Source organism: Carettochelys insculpta, chromosome 2 (assembly GCF_033958435.1).
Source record: "Carettochelys insculpta isolate YL-2023 chromosome 2, ASM3395843v1, whole genome shotgun sequence".
Classification (NCBI taxonomy): domain Eukaryota; kingdom Metazoa; phylum Chordata; order Testudines; family Carettochelyidae; genus Carettochelys; species Carettochelys insculpta.
In genome coordinates this window covers 223594262-223617487 of record NC_134138.1, presented here as the reverse complement: position 1 = coordinate 223617487, position 23226 = coordinate 223594262, and the positions used below count along the sequence as shown (strand labels likewise).

The 23226-nt window shown below is 42.8% G+C and overlaps 1 protein-coding gene across 6 annotated transcripts in view; it reads right to left on the bottom strand.

The window, feature by feature from the left end:
• CRPPA (CDP-L-ribitol pyrophosphorylase A) overlaps nucleotides 1–23226 on the bottom strand; it is a 223280-nt gene that overhangs the window by 87067 nt on the left and 112987 nt on the right. For 5 of the 6 annotated variants that reach the window (XR_012644052.1, XR_012644051.1, XM_074984660.1 and 2 more), the window contains one exon: nucleotides 18492–18623. Coding sequence is in view for 4 of the 6 variants with exons in the window: in XM_074984660.1 (XP_074840761.1) it covers nucleotides 18492–18623 (132 nt within the window). In the remaining 2 variants the exon portion in view is untranslated. Of the gene's footprint in view, nucleotides 1–15706; nucleotides 15780–18491; nucleotides 18624–23226 lie in introns of those variants that run through there. The other variant, XM_074984661.1, reaches the window with a different exon arrangement.

The following is a 23226-nucleotide window of genomic DNA, read 5'->3' as shown; positions in this document are numbered from 1 at the left end:
CTACAGACATTTATAAAGAGATGCCTAAAGTACATCCTTCACATCAAATGGCAAGACTTTGTCACAAATGAGGAGCTTTGGAATGGAGCAGGACAAGAACCAACTGACATTGAAATCAAGAAAAGAAAGTGGGGATGGCTAGGCCGCACTCACAGAAAATCGTCATCCAACATAGTTCGTCATGCTCTCACATGGAACCCTCAAGGAAAACGCAAAAAAGGAAGTCCATGGACAATGTGGAGGTCTACTGAGACTGAAGGACAACAACTGGGATACTCCTGGAGCTAGCCAGAAGTTTTGTCCCAAGACATAGTGAAGTGGAGGAAACTTGTAGATGACCTATGCTCCATGCAGAGTACAAAGGTAAAATAGTCGTAATAGTACTAGTAAATCTTTGAGTTGTGGGGCAAGTCATTTGCTTCTTTGCTGGCTGATTTCAGTTTCCCAGAAAAGAGCCTGCCTAGTATCTATAGTCAAAGGATAGTCATCTCTCACACTAATTTAACCAATGTAAACAGCATATCAACTGTACTTCTGTACTTCTGGGGTGAATTCTACACCAAAAATAATCCTTAAGTGAAAAATTCTGCAAAATTCTGCATGCATGTCAAAGTAACATTGTATAATCACATCAAGTTTCAATTATTCGGCAGTTTATTTCAAAACATGTATCAGAAAGTACGTCTGTAATGACACAGACAAAAAACATTGAAGGATTTTTTTTTTTGACAAATAGCTTCTTTGCTAACCACACTAACACAGAACTTTGACTAATTCATTTAAACTACAATACAGAAATGTATTCCTTGCACCCCTCAGAAGCCTTGAGGGAATCCAGAATAATGGAGGAGATGAATGGGAGGGTTGTTGGAAGTGGGTAGAAGTAAGGAACAGGGTTTTGTTATGTTGTTGTTTTTTTGAGGGGAAGGGAGAGATGGTTGAGAAAGAGATGCTGTGCAGGCACATGCATATGCATGGAAAACTGAATAAGTAACAAAGCCAAAGGCAAAAGGTCTGCCAAAAAATGAATATGAACGTTGTTGCCAATACCACACAGGTTGAATCAAACTCAAATGTAAACAATTTACGATTTCTTTTTCATAAAAAAAAAGACATTCTCCTTGTGGAAACTTCAAAGATCAAAACACAATCACAGTTAAAAATGAAGTATATTTATTTAGCACATTGCAAAGTAATGAATCTGAGCGTTTTTAAGAGGATGACTTCTCTGAACCAGTGAGATATTACATTGCAGGGAAAAATATATAGTAAGCTCTATTTTAAAAGGAAGGATAGAAGTGGCCAAAGCAAATACCAGTTCATAAGAATGTTTTAAAAATCAATATAATTAGTTCCAAATATGAATGTTGGAAATTTTATAAATGACCATGAAACAGTTCAATATGTTTTTTTTAATCCAAGCATCTGGAAGGAAATACGTTAAACAATTTTTTTTCACATTGAAAATGTACTAACCAATATTTTTTCTTCTATAAAATGTACACTGAAGTTCCTGAACGCTGAAGTAATTTTAAATTTAATAGTTTGTTGCAATTACAGCAATACCTATTTTGTAGGTAGTCTGTCGTGTCCAAAGATGACATCTTGAGCTTGCTCAGGCTCATCGATTGTGGACTCGCTTGTGGCTGAGGAGTCCAAACTTTGAACGCCATGGGGATTCACAGTGGGGGCAAGGGAATTGTGCTGGCTCTGTTGGTGGGGCTGCTGCTGCTGCTTGCTTCCTCTCATGAGCATCAATGAGGCGTACGCGTCGCTGCTCTTCAAAGTTGTCATACGCGTGTTGTACGAGAGCAAGCCAGCTTGTTCAGTCTTTTGCATGCTGCTGTAGCTGATCTGGTTTTCAAACAGCATGAGCAATGTTAGCCTTCACGCAGTCTTTATACCTCTTGTGAGACCTACGTTGATTCCTTTTGCCCTGGGAGAGTTCACCATAGAGGAGCTGCTTCGGGATTCTTGGCTCCTCCATTTGTATGATGTGCCCTGTCCAGTGAAGCTGGGCTTTCAGAAGCATGGCTTCGATGATCGTGGTCCCTGCTCTGTCCAGGTCTTCCAGTTTCATAACTCTGTCCTGCCATCAAATGTTCAGTATTGACCTCAGGCTGCGTGTGTGAAAGTGCTCCGGCAGTTTTATATGTTTTCTTTACAAGGTCCAGGTTTCACAGCCATACAGGAGACTGGTCAGGACTACAGCCCTGTACACTTTAAGTTTAGTGGACTGTCGGATATTGTGCTGATTCAACACTTGTGCTTTCAGACGTCCTAGTGCCCGGCTGGCCTGGCAGATTCTGGCATTGATTTTTTTGTCAAGGGAACCACCATTGGCTGTCACACTGCCAAGGTACTTGAACTCCTCTGTTGTTTTTAACTCCGTTCCTTCCATAAAGATTGAAGCGGGGAGAACAGCAGATCCTGGAGCAGGTTGAAACAGTACTTCCGTCTTTCCTAGGCTGATGGTCAAACCAAAGAGGTGAGTGACATCAGCAAACTTGTTGATGATGAGCTGCAGATCAGATTCCTTGTATGCCATAAGTGCACAGTTGTCAGCAAAAAGGGCTTCAAGGATGAGCCTCTCAAGCATCTTGGTTTTAGCATTCAGGCAACAAAGGTCAAAAAGTGACCCATCAAGTCTGTACTTTATGTAGACTCCATGGTCCAGATCCCTAACTGCGTGGCTGAGGATGCATGTGAAAAAGAGGTTGAATAACACTGGGGCCAGCACGCACCCTTGCTTCACACCATTGGATATCTCAAATGGATCTGAGGACTCGCCATTTGAAAGGACAAAGCCAGTCATGTCATTGTGGAACAGGTGTATGAGGTTAACAAATCTTCTTGGGCAGCCAAGTTTTGACAGGATAATCCACAGGGCTTCTCTGTTGACGGTGTCAAATGCCTTGGTCAGATCTATAAAGACAGCATACAGATCCAAGTTCGGCTCTGTGCACTTTTCCTGGACTTGACGAACAGCAAAGATCATGTCAATGGTGCTGCGGCCTGGGTGAAAACCACACTGTGCCTCTAGTAGGTTCTCCTCTGAGATGCTGGTGATCAGACGGTTGAGAATGACTCGAGCCAAGACCTTCCCAGCAGTACGGAGAAGGGAGATGCCCCAGTAATTTCCACAGTCAGATTTGTTGCCCTGGTTCTTGAAGAGCAAGATGACCGTGGCATCCTTAAAGTCTTTGGGCATGTCTTCTTCTTCCCAGATGCTGATCAAGATGTTGCGAAAGGCTTCAAGTGACACTGGTCCTGCTGCTTTGAAAATTTCAGCAGGGATACCGTCCATCCCAGGGGCTTTGCCAGAGCTGGTCTGGCTGATTGCCTTTTTGACTTCATCCATTGTAGGGGGCAGATCAAGACTGTCTATTGTGGGTTTCTGAGGGACCTGGTCTAGGGCCACAGGGTCGACAATGGAGGGTCTGTTGAGAAGGTTGCTGAAGTGCTCTCTCCACATATTGTTGATGCTGTTCTTCTCCCTCAGAAGGGTCATGCCATCTGCAGACAGGAGAGGTGTACTACTTGGCTTTGAAGGTCCATATATAGCTTTGATAGCACTGAAGAACATCTTGGAGTTCTTGGTCTCAGCGTAGTATTGGACTTCACCAGCTTTACTTTCCCACCACTCATCTTGCATTTTGCGAAGTGCCGTTTGTGTCTGGCTCTGACGGCGTTTGAAATGATCACATTTGGAGATTGAGGACTGTTCGTTTTGCCACAGCAGAAATTAGTTCTGTTTTTCCTCTAACATCGTCATGATGGGTTCATCATTTTCATAAAACCAGTCTTCGTGAACTCTCTTTTCCCAGCCCTAGTGTTGACTTGGCTGACTCCATCACCAGGCTTTTGAACTGGTCCCACTTTTGTGTTGGGTCTCCAGTCAGAGGTCCATGGGATGTCAGCACTTCATCAAGGCAGGCTGCAAATTTCTCACGATGACCAGTATGTTGCAACCTCCCAATGTTGAAGGAGGGCCTGACAACCTTGAGCTTCTTGCAGTGCAGTGGTGTGATGTGCAGCATAAGGACTGATCTGACGAGTCTATGATCAGTCCAGCACTCAGCTCCCCCCATAGCCCTGATGATGTTAACATCTCGAATATCCTGCCTGCGACTGATGACATAGTCAATCAGGTGCCAATGTTTTGATCTCGGGTGCATCCATGTGGTCTTGTATTTATCGGCTTGCCTGAAGAGAGCATTGGTAGTCGTCAGGTCGTTTTCTGCACACAAGCTCAGCAGAAGGGGGCCATTGACATTCATGTTACCAACACCATGATGCCCCGGCACCCCTTTCCAGATCCTACAGTCCTTGCCGACCCTGGCATTGAAGTCACCCCACAGGAGAAACTTGTCACTAGGAGGAGTTGCTTTCACAAGATGGTCAAGGTTCTCATAGAAACTTTCTTTTGCTTCGTCGCTGCTAGTCAGTGTGGGGGGTGTAAGCGCTGATGACTGTAATGTGGCAAGAGGGTTGAGGGGGAAGCAGAGCTTGATCAGATGCTCACTGATGCAAGTTGGTAGGTCAGAAAGCTGGTGCAGAAGTGATGTCTTGATGGCTAGTCCCACTCCGTGGATTCTGTCTTCATTTTCTGGCCTGCCTTTCCAAAAGAAGGTGTAACCTCCTTTTGGTTTGCAGATGGATCCTTCCTCTGCCAGCCTGGTCTCACTCAGGGCGGGTATGTCAATGTTATAATGTGTCAGTTCTCTTGCTATGAGGGCCATGCTTCTCTCAGGCCTCATAGCATTCTCCCTGTCCCAGAGGGTATGAACGTTCCATGCTGCAAATATCATCTTCCTTTTCACTATTTACCTATTTTATATCTAACAATATAGCATGGCTGTCTAAATTACAGCAGAGCATACCTCCCTGCTTTGGGACAGCATCACTGCTCAGCATCTCCAAAATGCTACAAGCTGCCACACCCTTCCCACCCACTGGGAAGGCCCTCTATGCCACAGCTTTCCAGGGAGTCTCCTAAGTACTATCTGACACTCATCTTCAGTTTGTAGAGGAAGGAGTTGACAAAAACCAGGGGTAACAGCTACAGTGTAAACATGATGGTCACTTTCCTCTCTGCAGGAGCTTCAAGAGCTAGCATAGACAGAGTGGCTTTACATGTTTCCAACACACAGTTTGGCAGCTTTGTCCCTGTCTATTTACATAAGCTCTGCAGTTAAATAGAGAAAATGAGACGACAAAACTTCTCATGATAACAACAGGAATGTGTATCACAGAAGAGGTTACATGGCACAATATAAACTTTTAAAACATATTTAATAAATTTAGTGTTTTGGTAAAATGAAGTTAATGACAAATTATTACTAATTGTGCCTGAAAAAAAATCAGGATTGCATAAGCATGCCACAGAAAGTTGGCACAGAAATTTAACTGAATCTAAAAGAAAACAGAAGAATTCCCCTAAAAGTTCAATTTAAGATATTAAAGCTAGGTCCCAAGACGTTCTGTTGAGAGTAAATCAACAGAATACAGCACTTTTGTCGATAGCCATATCCCACTCTCCGTGAGCCTAACACCTCTGTCAATAGACATCTATCGACATAGAGACAGCCTGGATGCTCTGGGGGGCCCTCTGTTCACAGACAGGGCTTCCTGCACACTGGGTAGCCCTGTCTGCTGTGCTTCTGGTTGGCCGTTTGCCTACAGAGCAGCCAGACTCACCACCTGCTCTCTGTAGACAGAGTGGATTAGTATTGCAATCCACTTGTCAATTTAGTCGCAATCTGTTGACAGATATCTTCCGACAAATCCGCAAATACCTGTGGGTATGCATGTTTGTGGATATGGATTGGCTGTGGATACAAATTTCATATCTAGAACTCTGCAAATTTGTGGATATCTGCTTTATACATGCAGGTATCCGCATCGACCCACGCGGATACAGATATCTGAGATGCACTTTGTTGTCACAGATGTGGATACAAATTTTGTATCTAGAGCCCTGCAAATCCAGGCATATGCTCTTTACATGCACATCCTTGGATATAGATATCCATGGATCATTTTTGCAGATGCAGAAGCAGGTAATTTTGTAGCATGAAGGACTCTCAGCATAATTATAACAGACACATCTTTCCAGCTTGCCATCTTTGTGTTCTGTATTTTCCTTTCTTCTGTTCATGCTGGTATTACAGCTCTAAAAGGTTTTTTCCACAATTCTTTTTCACATATCACAAGATTTAGAATAATGCAGGCAATAAAAAAAATCTAGGTAGCATGACCTTGTTCATCTTTCATGACTAAGAAAGCAGGTTTATAAACTGGATAGTCACAACATTATTTTTATGACAAGCGTATGTACCTTGATCATTGAGACTGGCAAGCTAATGGGAGAATGACTGCCCCACCCTTAAAATGTGGGGAGGGGTGTTTTTCCAGGCTTGTCAGAGAAGGTAGTGATGCTTTATGGGGGGCATGTGAGCAAGGTCAGAAAGTGCTGCAAAACAACGGGCTGTCCCGGGAGGCGAGCAGAACTGACTCAATCCCTTGGGATATAAGAATGGAAGGCTTTAAAGGTGAAAGAGCACATGTTGGAAATCCCTTTCTCCACGCAACAGGCCAGGCAGCATCCACCCTCCCTCCCCTCGAGGAGTAGATTATCATGTGGGTTTGAACCTGCTGTGGGCACTGTGCTAGTCATGTTTTCTTTGGGGGCTAGGAAGATTTTCTTTTTCCTTACCACCATATTGGCTTCAGCGGAGTGGGGTTTTTTTTCATCTTCCCCACAGTGGGTGACACAGAAGGCCTATTACGAGGAGAACAAAAGAGCCGTGTCTACACGTGCACGCTACTTCGAAGTAGCGGCACTAACTTCAAAATAGCGCCCGTCACGGCTACACATGTTGGGCGCTATTTCAATGTTAACATCGACATTAGGCGGCGAGACGTCGAAGCCGCTAACCCCATGAGGGGATGGGAATAGCGCCCTACTTCGAAGTTGAACGTCGAAGTAGGGCACGTGTAGACGATCCGCGTCCTGCAACATCGAAATCGCGGGGTCCGTCATGGTGGCCATCAGCTGAGGGGTTGAGAGACACGCTCTCTCCAGCCCCTGCAGGGCTCTATGGTCACTGTGTGCAGCAGCCCTTAGCCCAGGGCTTCTGGCTGCTGCTGCAGCAGCTGGGGATCCTTGCTGCATGCACAGGGTCTGCAACCAGTTGTCGGCTCTGTGGATCTTGTGTTGTTTAGTGCAACTGTGTCTGGGAGGGGCCCTTTAAGGGAGCGGCTTGCTGTTGAGTCCGCTCTGTGACCCTGTCTGCAGCTGTGCCTTGCACCCTTATTTCGATGTGTGCTACTTTGGCGTGTAGACGTTCCCTTGCAGCGCCTATTTCGATGTGGTGCTGCGCAACGTCGATGTTGAACGTCGACGTTGCCAGCCCTGGAGGACGTGTAGACATTATTCATCGAAATAGCCTATTTCGATGTTGCTACATCAAAATAAGCTACTTCGATGTAGGCTTCACATGTAGACGTAGCTAAGGTGAGGTAGGCCATATGTCACAACTTATTTGGTAACTTCATCCGGTGCATGTACTTCATAGGGAAGGCATCCAGTGACCACATAAATGGCCTGGTAAAGGACTTCAAAAGGAGGTGCTGGTTAAAGGAATGGAATGAGTTAGGAATTAATTATATATCAGGTGTCTCCTGTCCTTCTTCTGGTAAACCTGGAGAATTTTCAATTGACAATTGAAAGTTTAATCGTTGAAACAAGTAAAGAAAGGTCATATGTACAGTCATAAAATAGCAATCTCTTCATTTTCTATGTAGCTTGCTTAATTTGTGGAAATACTGAGAGTGTAAATTAATTGTGCAATTCTCTGACCTTTCCAAGACAAAAATGAAAATGGATAATTTTTAGAGAAAACCTAAAAGGTTGCCAATTATTTCTGTCACAAGCACACTGGAAAGTTTGTGGGATGCTTCATCTGTGCACTTGTTTTCCTTTATTAAGATTCCATTGTTCCAATGAACCAGCTAATTTACTGTCTGCTGTGTAAGGTTTACAGATGTGCAGAGAGAGTTCTCGACAGATACAATAATTAATGCCCAGAAGCAAACAGAAACAATGCATAACTAGCAGGGTGATAGGCAAGCTGATCTAAAGCCAGATCTTATAATTCCTATTATTCTGCAGCAGTACAGACATTTAGCTGTGTATCCTTCCTTGACGCACAGCAGTATTCACTCATTAGTGCAAAACTGAGTTCCAGAATTGCTCAAAAAAAAAAAAAGAATCCTGAGTCAGACCCTGAGCATAATGAGAGGTGCCCCAAAAATCATGAGGTTTATTTTTAAAAAGAACACTGTGTAGCTTGGTGTGTGCCTTTGTGTTTTAAATCATCCCCCTCACTCCTGCAAGTGTATGTACATGTGACAATTAGTGTCACTGACTCTCTCAAATGCATATCAAGTGATTATGGTCCCTGCTGCAGGAGCTCTCACCTCCACATTCCCCTGCCAAATCAAGCCTGTCCCCACAGCTTCCACACCACACCACGTTCACCTGCCCCCACATCAGTGCTGTCCTCCCAGCCTCATCTCTGCTCCTGTAGGACCAGTAGTTCTTACCTCTCTTTGCCCCATTGCAGGCTGGGTATTGCAAGACAGGAGAAGGAAGGTGGGTGGACTTGTCTTGTAGTTCACAGGAGGAAGCAGGTATAATGCCATCCTAAGCTGCTGGGCGCTTTAGCTTTCTCCTTCTCTGATAATGTTGCTGGCTTCTGAAGGCAGGGAACAGAGCTTTGCCTGTTTGCTGCAGCAGCTCTGAATGGCTGCTCTTCCTCTGTAAGGCCCCACAGGTCTAAACCTAGGCCTACAGAGTCACCAGGGATCTGGCAATTCATTCTGCCACCCAGTGGAAGCTCTAATTAGCTTACACTCCACTGTCCACAAGCTGGTGCGGACATAGACCAAGGGAAGTCCTACTTCAGTTTTCCCTCAAATCTTTTCCAGATGTGCAAAATATTTTATGAGCACCAAGGCATGTGAGAATGTGCACCATCAATAGAAACAAAAAACCTGGATGTGGGAGCTATGCTAATCTGCTGGGTTGCATTTGAATCTCTCCTGAGTGACTGCACAAGTGTACAGCTTACAGGGAACACTGCTGACAGCCAGCAACCTCATGGCTCCTGACAGGTTAATATAGGGCAGAGAAGCAAAGGGCCATTCCAAGAAGTTTCCAGGCAACTATGTGGATTTCTTGTAGATGCCATGACCATTCCTACTTCTTGTTCAGACGTTGGCTTCATTTGGATTTGACCTCCTGATTTGGACCCTGACCTGACTCACACTTTGCCCCTTGGTATCATGCCTGACCTGCAACCTGATCATGCACTATTCCCAGTTTGACCTGGCTCTGACCCTTGGTCCCAACTGCTCTTGTTAGGACATCCCCTGACATCCCCAGGAAGTGGTAAAAAGAGGAAAGCCAGTCAGAGGCTGTTTTCCCCATGACAGGGCTGAAATTCAGGAGAGGGCTAGAACTCACACCCCTTGCAAAAAAAGTAGGTGTTACACACATTCTGAGGCAGACCAAAGAGGACTCAGAGTCCTTGAGAGTGACCTCCACGTCTGTATCTTTTGGGTCCTTGGGAGAGAATCCTCCTTACGAAGAAATGACCATACCCCTGCTAGAAATACTACAGTAGCATCCAACTGTGGTACCTCAGTGACAGAGGCCTGTATCTTTATCAAACCTAAGATCTTTTTCATTCATGCGCTTGGCCTAATCAGGCTTGTTCCATTCATCCCTGACCATGTCCATAAAAGCAGGCTGCAAAGGAATTCCAGTCTCAAGGAAGGAGTGAAATTTACCCTGAAGCTTGCTCTCAAGAACCTCTTCAGATTAGATCTGAATTGTGGAAACAGCCTTTCTGCAAATGGCCTCATATTTGTCTGGTGAAAAGGAAACTTGTTTTCCCTCACAGTTCTGCTTGGATTCAGAGTTCGACAGCTCAATTTCCTCTGCGGAGATGAAAGAGGAGCCAGAGGGCTCATGCTGCCAAGATTTTCTGCATTTTTTTCTTCTCCTGCCCCACTCCCCAACACTTCTTTATTCCTTTGCTCTTCTTGCATGCCTTGCAGGTGTAGGGGCTCTTCTGTGGCTTTGAAGACTTTTGCAGCTTACCTTCTATAGAGTCTGAACTCCTCTGGAAATTCCTTTCTCCAGTGCCTCCCCGTTCTGGGTCCCATTTCCATCAGGGTGGGACATATGATCAGAGCCCTACTGTTCAACTGGAAATGAATGGTGTCTCTTTAAGAGCCCTGAAGCACTTCCCAAAGCACTCATCACCCACTTTAAGACTGGGGGTGGCAGGAATTTTTGGTCCCACAAACCCTTCTCTTAGTTCATTGGAGACTGACCCCCGAGTTGGGTGGCTAGTGTCCTTTTCTTTAGAGCCTTTCTCTGCTCTGTTCTTCCTGGTCCATTTTTACAATGGTGGTGTCATGGCTGTCTTGGTGAGTACCTGAACCCATCTCCCTCTATCACTTGTAGCTCTGAGACCCAGGCCTCCTGACAGAAGGGTGGAGGAGAAGGGAGCAGTTACCACAGGGCCCAGTGCTCCAAAGGGGTCCACAGCTACTTTGGCAGCCACAGCTTTGAAGTGCGGTGGCAACACCTTGCCCCTGGGCCCGCAGTGGCTGTTTGCTCCGCTTCCGAGACCTAAAGCAGTTTATATCAGCTGGTTGGGTGCAGGCTGGACACAACTTCCAGTGAGCCTGGGAAGGCTGCCTGACAAATGGAGCACTCCTTGAATTTGATCTGATACTTTCTTGGCTGCTGAGCCATGACTGAACAGGAGCAGGGAAGCTAGTGGAGCAGTGGTGCAATGGAGACTTAAGCAATCAGGTTGCTTAAGACCTACCCAGTGGAGAAGCAAGATGCCTGAAAGAGAGAAACTGATCACCATAAAGAGTGATAAATAAAGGTAGGAATTTTAAAAAGCAGGAAGAGCGCTACATTGGGCTTTGAGGATTACTGGCCATGTCCCTGCACTACACCATGAAAACTGAAAACTCCTCTAAATCTAGCTCCATGAGCTCAGAACAGTGGAATCATCTCACTAACTCCTTTTCCTGCTCTAACATGTTTTTCTGCAGGTGGGGAATATTTAACCCCACCTGTGGAAAAACATGTATAAAGTTAACAAAATTATTAATTAACAATATGATTTTTAAAAACTTGAAGGGAAAAAAGGTTGAATTCAACATGATATTGTGTATTTCAGTAAACAAGATTTAGGTTGTATTTGCTCATGTTCCACAAGATTGTATCTTGGAAAATACGTTTTTTGGTAAGCAGTTAAGGAAAAAATTCTATTTAGCTACTCAGAACATAAACAAGAGTTGTGGCTAGATGAATCCAACCTTTGTATCAATATTATTATTTTAGAATTTCATGCATAGTTTTATATTAATAGTGGTCACCCTTTGTTTACAACTCAGCACATGCTCTTTTTGAATGACTGACACAATATTTATACTATAATACACAGATCATTTGTACCAGTTATAGAGGCTTTTAGTTTCCACATGTTCTGAGTAACTCCTTAGAAACCTTTTGTTCATAAAAAGATGACTTTCTAGTAGATCTAAAACACTGTCAATGCTACTTTATAATTCATGAACAAATACTCTGCTTAATAGCTGCAAGGTATATTTCATCCAACCAAAATCCTGGTTCAGCAACTGTTCAACTCTCTGGAGTTTAAGTCAATTCAGATACTTTGCAGTTGTTTTGATCTTTGCCTTTAGCAGACAAACTTACAACTATTCTTAACTTTAAAAAGATATACTTGGTATGCTCAGATCCCATATTTGATCCATCTATGTATAAGAAAGGACACTCTCCAATAAATATCAGATATATTTTCTAAAAGGAAACTATACACTGCACTTGAAGGATGATGGGCTGGCTAAAAGATCCATATCAGCCTTATTAATATTTTTAGTGAGTAATGCCATCCTGGATTCTTCTAAACTACATTTCAGCAGTTACATGGGCATTTCCTGACCCAGTGATGCCAAAGTCTATTCTAGAAGAAGCACTGCTTTGATGAGAATAGGAGGAATTTACAAAGATTTCTGACATATGTTCTCCCTTCACTCTACACCGTTCCCATTAAAAGAGTGCTCCTACAACAAACCAGCCTACAGTTTCTCTGCAAGCCATCTACACTCCGTCGGTGCAACCACATTTTCCATAAGCCAGACAGCCACAAGAGAAACTACATAGGTGCAGGTTCACACCACATGTGACCCAAAAATCTCTCCACCTGATTCCAGGACACTCAGCTACATAGCAAGGGTATACAGTAAACTCTTTCATATCTGGCAATCTATCATCCAGAACTCTCAAAATATGCGGCATTTAACCATAAGTAAATTTTAGTTACAGTTTCCATAAGTACAGGATAGTGGAAGTACATACAAATAAATACAGCAAATACAGTATAAGTTTACAGTATACAATACTACTGCTTTTGGTAAAGTACTCTGCATATGTTTTTGTTGCATATATTTTTAATATCTAATGTTGTTTTTCTTCAGTGTTATGCATTGCTAGGCAAAGAATAAATAGACATAAATCAGACATCAGGAACAGTAACATACAAACACCTGTAGGAGAACACTTCAATCTCCCTGGACACTCAGTAACAGATTTAGAAGTAGCAGTCTTACAACAAAAATCTTCAAAAATAAAACTCCAAAGAAAAACTTCAGATCTGCAATTCATTTGCAAATTTGACGCCATCAACTAAGGATTGAACAGAGACTGGGAGTGGTTAGCCCATTACAAGAGCAGTTTTTCCACTCTTGAGCTACATCTACACGTGAAGCCTACATTGAAGTAGCTTATTTCGATGTAGCGACATCGAAATTTCGATGAATAACGTCTACACGTCCTCCAGGGCTGGCAACGTCGACGTTCAACATCGACGTTGCGCAGCACCACATCGAAATAGGCGCTGCGAGGGAACGTCTACACGCCAAAGTAGCACACATCGAAATAAGGGTGCCAGGCACAGCTGCAGACAGGATCACAGGGCGGACTCAACAGCAAGCCGCTCCCTTAAAGGGCCCCTCCCAGACACAGTTGCACTAAACAACACAAGATCCACAGAGCTGACAACTGGTTGCAGACCCTGTGCATGCAGCAAGGATCCCCAGCTGCAGCAGCAGCAGCCAGAAGCCCTGGGCTAAGGGCTGCTGCACACGGTGACCATAGAGCCCTGCAGGGGCTGGAGAGAGAGCGTCTCTCAACCCCTCAGCTGATGGCCACCATGGCGGACCCCGCTATTTCAATGTTGCAGGACGCGGATTGTCTACAAGTGCCCTACTTCGACATTCAACTTCGAAGTAGGGCACTATTCCCATCCCCTCATGGGGTTAGCGGCTTCGATGTCTCGCCACCTAACGTCGATGTTAACATTGAAATAGCGCCCAACACGTGTAGCCGTGACGGGCGCTATTTCGAAGTTAGTGCCGCTACTTCGAAGTAGCGTGCACGTGTAGACACGGCTTTGATGTTCAGGCTTCCACATTAGCTACTGATAATGGGTCACATCCTCCCCGACTGAACTGACTTGATTTCTCCTCTCTTGGGCTGTGCCTCAATGTGCTGCTTCTTCTGGAAGCAAAACGCTAATGAGCTAACCAGAAGATGCTAATGAGGCACGGATGCAAATTTTCTGCACCTCATTAGCATACTGGCATGTGGTTTGGAGTCCAGAAGAAGGAGCTTCCAGAATATCCCTGCAGGCCACACACCTGCATGTGTACTTCAGAGTCTGGAAGAGCTTCTTCCAGACACCGAACCATGTGCCGATATGCTAATGAGGCACAGAAAATTTGCATCCGCGCCTCATTAGCATCTTCTGGTTAGCTCATTAGTGTGCTGCTTCCAGAAGAAGCGGCATGTGGAGACACAACCTTGATGTTCAGAACTCCACATGAACTGCTGATAATGGTTCACATCCTCCATGACTGAACAGACTTTGTCAACTCTGGCCCTCCCCTTGACTGAGACCCCCTCTTTAAACCCTCCACTGAAACCCCCCAGTCCCACTCATGCATCTGATGAAGCAGATCTTTGCCCACGAAAGCCTATGCTCCAAAATATCTGTTAGTCTATATTGAACAAGGACTTTTTGTTGTTTTTGAAGATACAGACTAACTCGGCTACCCCTCTGATAATTGCTAGGTATACTTCTCTATTATCCAGAATATTTGACTATCTGGCAACCTCCCAGTCCCAGGGCTGCCAGATATGAAAGAGTTTACTGTATAATGGGAAATTTCACACAGTGATGAACTGATATTGCTGTGCTAAGTACAACGTAGCCTTTGCTAAGTGAGGAAGAGGGATCTGAAAGCAAAAAATATACAGCCAATACTCTCACCTTTCCACACTCCATATAATTGCATAAACAAATACATATATCAAAACCCTAAACAACCCATGATAGAAAAGATGATACAGTAGACCCCTGACTTACGTGGGGGTTGCATTATCACAACCCCCGCTTAAGTCTAATTTTCTGCCCAACTTGGGAAGTCAGGAAAATGATGAGGGCACCAGCCCCGGTCAATTTCCTCACTCCAGTGAGTGGAGGGGAGCCAGGAGCCAGGCTGCCTCCTGGTCCCCGGCTCCCCTCCACTTGCAGGAACCAGAAAACAGACCAGAACCAGTGCTGGTCAATTTCTTGGCTCACACAGTGAGGTGGGGTGCCAGGAACCAGGCAGATCCCTGGCTCCCAGCTCCCCTCCACTGATGGGAGCTGGGAAACTGACCAGCATCAGTGGTTCTGCCACCTGGTTCCCACCACTCTGGGAGCCAGGCACGGCTTCTCCCAGCTGGGGAAAGCCGGGGAGAAGCCACCCTGCTGTGGCTGCCAACCCAGCTTTCCCCTGCTAGAAGCCACACTGGGCAGACAGCTGCAGTGGTGCAGCTTCTCTCAACTGGGGGAAGTTTCCCCCTTGCTTCCCTCAGTCGGGAGAAGCTGTGCCGAGCAGACAGCTTCAGCGGCGCAGCTTCTCCCGTGGTGGCACGGCTGTCTGTCCACCCGGCTTCCCCAAGCTGGGGGAGCTGGACGGGCAGACAGCTGCAGAGTGGCTTTGAGTTGTGCTTAATTCACGTTAATGCAAGTTAAGCGTAACTCGAACTTGCACATCTCAGGAGTTTCCTGTACTGCTAGACACATCAGAAAGATAAGAGAAGAACTAAAGGAAGATAAATTCAGAAAAGCAAAGGTAAACTATCCTTAACAATGCATGTATTGCTTAGAGATTTCAGTACATGATATACATTTTCATACATTAATATGATATCCTTCCTACATAAAAGCTAGAAAGGGAAGAATTAAGGCTTGAAGTAAAACTACATGTCTTGCCCCTCAATAGTTACATTTATTTAAAATCAGTCAGGAAGAATTTAGGGAGGAGGCACAAGCAACTATATGACTGTCCAAGCTAGTATATTACACTGCAATTTATAAACTTCTTAAAATGATACACTGTTTTGGCGCTGCAGGACCCACTATGATCACTCATGTGAATGTACATTAAATTAGTTCAAAATTTGCTTATGTAATAAGCAGTAACAGACCAATACATTAGGATTAATGATCTGAGACTTTATTCGAGCAGCAAGTTTATGTAAATTCTTTTAACACCTAGACAGAGAAGCTCTTACAGACTTATCTTGACCATATAGCTTCCATGCACCAAAATTTCTGGAGAGAAAAAAAAAATCACTCTAAGCTTACACCTTGCATTTAAGTTGTGCAAGTAGAACAGCTCATTTACAATAGATGAGTCAGTGCACACACATATCAAAAGGCAAGATTTCATCTTTGAGCATCTGCTAAATAGCTTCAACTTCTAAGTTTAAAAAGTAATGCACAGTCATCACTTTCTAAGCCAGCATTTCTCAAACTGAGGTCCAGAGATCTCTGGACTCCAGTGGGTCTGTAAACCCTGCTGATCAACTCCTCCATCTCCCTCCTTCAACTCCACCCCTTCTCTACCAGTGCCTCCGGCACTTGGGGGCAACAAATATTTACCAGTGTGTAGGAGGCACCATGAGGGTGTGGGAGAAGGAATGGGGTGCATGGGGTGTGTGTCAGAAAGTGGTGGGGGAGAGGAAAGACAGGTGGAACTGAAGTCGGAAGAGGTAAGGTGGGGGTGTGCCTTGGGGGAAGGGATGGAGTGAGGTAGGGTCTGGGGCTGAGCAAGGGTGGAGCTTGGGGATCTGTGAAAAACGTTAAATGAAAATGGGAATCCTTGGGTTGCTAAAGTTTGATAATCACTGATCTAAGTCAAATAATTTATAGGATCTAATTTTTATCTGCCAACATATATAAAGATATGCTGTCATATTACATTTTGAAAACCTGTGTCATTTTGAAAGCTATGAGCAAAAGGTGTTTGAAGCAACTAAATTACTTTATTTGTGGCTGTATAATTTAATAAGGGCCATCTTGACTTTTCACCCAAAGTTCGTTTCACAAAAACTTTTGATTTTCATCTCAGACTTTGAATTTTAAGTTTGATCTTAGAAGGACCTTATAACCTTTAAATATACATCTGAATAAAAAGCATTCCTCTATACAGTGGTTTATAATATGAGTGAACAAAAGGAGAATTACTGATTTAGAACACTATTCCTATAATAGCATTAATAAGTCTTTAAATATAAGCGACCTGATTTTCAAAGTTACTAAGGCTATGGCTACACTAGAAGCAGCTGTCAACAGAAGTTACTGTCGACGGGGAAATCTCGACGGAACCTCTGTCAACAGATTGCATCTACACACAACCTGCTCTGTCGACAGAGAACTGCCAGACTGCACTGCCCTCTGGTGCCAGAATGCGGAATGGAGAGGGCTGTCCGGCAACCGCAAGTCCTCTCTGTCAACAGAAGTGTCTACACAGCACTTTTGCTGATTTGCTCACCTTGATAATTTTTTTTCCGATTTGTCAACCTTGATTACTATTTTTGGTTCTCTATGTCCAGAGATTGTTATGCCTCACATTTTTGAGGGATAACACTGTCGAGGAAAATGCAGAGTTCTGTCGAGACTCTGTCAACAGAATGCTTTAAGCGTGTAGACGCTCCCTGAATTATGTCAACAGAAGGCCCCTTCTATCAACAAAACTCTCTAGTGTAGACCCAGCTTAAGTGTCCAAAACTCTGACTCTCATTAAAACCAGCAGGATTTTTGAAACCTCAGCACTTTTGGAAAACAGACTAAAATTGTATGAACTAGTTGTGATTAATCAGCCACATATAATTCTAAATAACTACCATAGTCCAAAAATTCAGTGAGAAACACATTTATTCCAATTATTTAAACATCAGTTGAATATTTTAATATTTAATACAATTAACTGGTGGCTCTATGAAGATATAAACTGTCTGCACAACCAGTGAAAATTACATATGCACTAATGACAAAGTGGGCCATCTGTTAATGACTTAAAAGTTTGCGTGTTACTGAAGAGGAAATTTCACAACACTCTTGAAAGATAGGCTGCTGAACTTTCTTTTATATTCAGATTCAATGCATTAACACGTGGTTTGAACTGGGGTGGGAATTTTCTGGGACACTATAGGGGCTCATTTGCATACTTGGCTTAATCTAATTCTTGACTCCCCCCGCCCCCCCAACCCTATATTCTCTGATTTGCTCACCTTGATAAATTTTTTTCTGATTTATCCACCTCGATTCCTGTTTTTGGTTCTCTGTGCCTTAAATATTGAGTCTGTTCTGGTATGGCTATGGTCTGAAGAAGTGGGTCTGTCCCACGAAAGCTCACCTCATAAATTATTTTGTTACTCTTTAAAGTGCTACTTGACTGTTTTTTTTTGTTTTAATGACAAGTAGTTTGCTGTATTTTCTAAGCAGAATATATCCTCAAATAAAAGGTTACTTTTAAACAGCTTTTAGAAGTATAAAGATGCTCTTATGCCAGCTCATTTGGCCCACTGTCTTGGCAAGTCACTGCTACTGGAATATAGCTATTGTCTGTTTCACCAGTTATTCGACATACCCTTTTTGTTACTTGAATACCAAACATTGTTTTCAAAGAGGAATGGAAAGTACTTGAAAAATCAATTTGGATTACAAATACTTCTAATATCTTCCATTTTAAAAAGCTACAAATACCAAGTTTTAAAGGTGAAAAACAGGAAAAGAAAGGCTTACACATGTTCACAATTTTTATACTATTTATCATTTTTTCCATCTAGTCAAATCACTCACATTTTTGCTTGTAACCAGAGGCTCTACCGAATATTGAGCATGAACAGGCAAGAATCTTTTCAACAAAAATTTACCTTGTCATATTTATTTCCCTTTGATTTTTTTTAAATGAAGATTCTTATCCTTAATCACGTAGTTTACAAAAGTGGATAATTTGCAGGTATAAAGAGAATTACATACCTTTTCATAACGGATGAGAAGACCATAAACTAAAATATTTTTCTTTTTCACTTCCCTTGCAAATTCCTTTATCCCCGCCAACTCTTCCATTCCACTGCTGAAAGACATATTTTCTGAAACATTGAAATGGACCTGCAAAGAAGCACAAAAAACCAAAGCATTACTACATTATATTACAAACTACATTCCACTAGACCTCCAGCATTTTTAATAGTTAAATTAATATAATATGGCAAAAAAATTTTTTAATAAACTTATATTAATGTCATGGTCCATAACTTAAATATTTACTCTCAGGAAAACTGTTAAGTTCAAAATTTAGGAAAACCAATATTTGGCAAAAATGATCAGAACATAACAACCTCTCTATGTTTAGGGGCTTTTTAATTAAAAATAACTTTCATGCAATTGTTTAGCACCAAGGGATTCACAGTTCAAATCTTCCTCTGCAGAAATTAGAGAGGAGCATGAATGGTTTCCTTTAATATCTTTTAGTTCTTCAGCATGGAATCACATTCTTGAGAATATTTGTTTTGCTTTTTCTCTCTCTGGGACCTCGCATTTTGTAAGTTGCATTCTGTACTAAGTTGAACTTCAGCAATGTAAAGAAAAGTGACTGTTTTGACAACAATCCAATTATTTCAACAATTTTGATCTTTACCTCTTCACAAAGTTTCTATAAAAGACTGAAAAACAAGATTTTAATGTGGATATTTATTCATACAATATTTTTCATATGATGCCATATAGCTATATGCTACTGAACAGTTAAAATGAGTCTCATAAAATACAAAATGAAAAAGCTTTGTAGAATATTTAAGTCCCTAAAATCTCAATGGGATCTTGTGTTTTTAAAATACTTTGATTTGAGATTGAGTTTTGTAATTATCATTCCTTCCTTCTCTTCCTGATAGAGGCAACAGCTAGTGAACCATGCTCTGATAACACTTGTGCCTTTCTTCTGTTCTACTGCAAGCCTTATGGAACCTTCATCTCTGCTTCAAAAATTTACTATATGCATCTACATCAATGTCCATTAGTTAATATGATACGTTTAAGAAAAGCTAAAATAATTAATATTTTAATAAACTGAATTCGCAACTAGAACACATCTTACACTAAATTCTGATTCTATGATTCTAAAGTGAAAAATGATTAAGAATATTATTTTGAAAGAAGGATGTCACATACTCTACCTGCCACCAGAGAAAGAATTATAATAGTAATCTTAGCTGCAGCATTTGATACTGGCAGAGGCTATAATTCATAGATAGCGAAAATTCAGGAATGCACTACAGGTTTAACCTCTCTCATCTGGCACCCTCAGGACCCTACCAGTGCCAAAAGAGAGAATTCACCAGACAACAGGAGGTCAATATTTTCTAGCATGTTGCCAACACTTCCACTGCTTACTGGGTTCTTTGAAGACATTTAGGGTTAAATTACAGCTAAATAACAGTACAGAACACTGAGAGCCAGGACTGGTGTTGCAAACAAACTTTATAGGCCCATGGGAAACTTGGCCACACTCATGCTAAGTGATCATTTGGCTAACAGAAATCATACTGGATTACAGAGCTTGCTGGACAAGAGTTCCAGATTGGGAGGCTCGACCTGTAACACATTATCATTTATAATACATTACATTTATCCAGTGAAATATACACATACAATTTTATATAGAGTTTAGAGCAGCTGTATCAGAGAGGGAATAGAGATACTGAGACAAAAGCTGGAGGTTAGCTATTCAGCAGAAAGCTCATGTTTGGTTGGTGTAGGAGAGGTGCAAAAACTGTGTAAAGTTCACCTTTGTGTGCCCCTTATGTCTACTCTAACCCCATTCTTCCCTCCCTATTATACCGCGTTCTAGCAGACAAATCAGTGTTCACCTATGCTTTTTACAAGAGGCTCTGATGAGCCAAAAAAGCTCAGGTGTCAGTATGATACAGTGACATCCTGACTACACCTTGCTATGCTATGAGTAGGGAGGGAAAGTGATGTAGGAGCGCCTAGGCTGGCTGTATGCCACTAAAGGATCACCCTGCATTGTGGTGATCCTTTCCTCACAGGTTATTCTGGTGTTTGGTGCAATGAAGCTGCAATGCACCAGAGAATGTGGCCCATTACATTCACAGTCAAGCAAGTTAAACACTGAAAAAAATTAAAAAGTTATACACAACAGATTCTACCAGTGATCTGATTTGTTATGTAATCAGAGAAAATGTTCTGAAGTAAGTGCAGAGTCAGACGCCATGGCTTTTTACTTATACAAAAAGGAACTAAAAAGCTAGTCAGAGGTGAAGAAAAAATACTTAATACAGTTTTTTCTATTTACATTAAAGGATAATGCTGCTTCCATCCCTTCCTGGCTGCACAGCAAGGAATAAGTTTACTTCGGGACTCATAAAGAGAAATGTTTACCAGTCAACCAGTATCTAAAAACACTTTGATGACCAAATGTGCCAATATACTCATAATACTTTAAGTTTTAACATTCATTTATCTGAGATTTGTAAGTATCTACGTTTATATTAAAAGAGCAAGATCATACAGAACATTTTCCTAACAATTCATTCTGGCTCTGTCTGTTAAATTTATTTATTTTTACAAATAAAATATCAAACTGAGAAAATTCCATTATAGTTGCCATTATTTAGGACTACACCCAATACTGAGTAATTAAACACTGATGAAAGAAATTTCTATCCCCCAGCTACACCATCTGTAGTGAATTTTAGGAATCGGAAGTTTAAAGGACTTAAATAGTTCCCAGTGATTAATATGAGACAATGATTTGTTTAGCTAATTCTTTATTCATTAAAACATTTTCCAGACCCTTTTCCCATTTTCTATTTGTTATATTTCTGAAAATTATGTGGAAGATCCATAAACTCAGAATATGAATAAGGAACAACAGGAATTCTAGACAACGAATTCTATACAAACTCTTTTGTAACATAACACAAGGTCTATTTATTCTTAAGGTATTGATCTACCCTTAAGAGAGACTATATGTATATCAGAAATTTTCCATACACAGACAATTTTGTGTCAGGATATTTAGACTATACTGGGAGAATAAGCTGACAGATTAATCAAATCTCCCAGATTTAAAACATACATATGCTAAACAGAACATATTACATATATCTTATTTTTCTTAGAAAGTATTAACAGTTTAACAATTTCAGACTGAGAGGCAAGGTAGAGAAACAGGGTTTCTGCAAAGATGGTACTATACCTCATTCAGATGTCAGGCTCTGTGTAGTTTGAGGGCATAACACTGACAGAATTTTATTTCAGTGAGCTCGTTAGGAATTCATGTTTTCATATATTTTTCTTGATATTTTGACATGAGTCCTCTATGTTTTATTATTACTAGTATCAATCATTAGCCCCATCATTTTACACCCAACACAAGAAAGCACTGAGTACATATCCTGTAACACACAACTGCTATAATACCTAATGCAAAAGGTCTTAAACTTATAAGCTGTGTCTACACCAGAGAGTTTTGTCGACAGAAGGGGCCCTCTGTTGATATAACTCAGAGAGCTTGTATACACATAGAGTTCTGTCGACAGTCTTGACAAAACTGTATTTGTCTCAACAATGTTATCCCTATAAAATTTAAGGAATAATGCTCTGTTGACAAGAGTTCTGTTGACAGAAGTGCAATGTAGACGCTTCTGTTGACAGAGAGGGTCCTCCATGGCGTCAGCCAGCTGGGGCCAGGAGGTGCTCTGTCCACCACAATCAGGGTTCTATGGTGTGTGGTCCTCCAGCTGCCCTTAAAGGCACAGGGGACCCAGGAAGCCCCATTCCAGGAAGCAGACAGCATGGAAACCCAGTCTCCATGCTGTCCACACTACACCACAACACCAACACCACGAAGCAGCAGCTGGAGAAATGGCCCAGGCTCCCAGAGACCCCCTGGATCCTCCAGGGACCCCTCCGCCACCACAAGGAGTGGAAGTGACCATCCCAGGTCAAGAAGCAGCAGGCACCCTCCTGGTCTGGGGCAGAAATAAAAGACCTGCTGGCCCTGGGGGGCAACGAGGCCATGCTTCTTGACAATGTAGTCAGGTGACACTATGCCCTGGACTACACTCACATCGCCAAGGCCCTGATGGACCATGGCCACCCTGACTGCACTTTTGAACAAGTGTGGGCAAAGGTGAAAGAGCTTCACCAGGACTATATGAAGATCTGGGAAGCGAGGCGGTGGTCAAGGGAAGCCATATCCTCATGTCTCTTCTACAAGGAGCTCCACCATCTCCTGGGGGTGACAATGACTCCTCCTGTGAGGGAACACTTCACACTGGCAAGGTGGACCCCACATCCCCGAGTGAGCCAGACCCGCTGTATTGTGGAGTGTACAGAACATGCCCACCATCTGTGGGATATTCTGCACCCCCATGTCCAGCCGCACTAGCAGGCATCTGAACTGACCCTTCAAACATCTGAAGGCCTGCTCAATCATCAGCAGGGCCCAACTGAGACAAGCACTGAATAGCTCCTGGGAGGCTTCCAAATGGCTGGTGCATGGCCATGTGAGCCAGGGCAGAAGGGGGTATGCTGCAGCTGCCACGATGCAGCACAGCATGATGGTGTCTCCCACGGGCATCTCCCGTTGGGACACATAGGTGCCCTCCTCTATCCTCTGGCAGAGGTTCCAGCTCCTAAAAACCCGTGCATCATGGGCCCTGTCCGACCAGCCAGTGTACACGTCAGT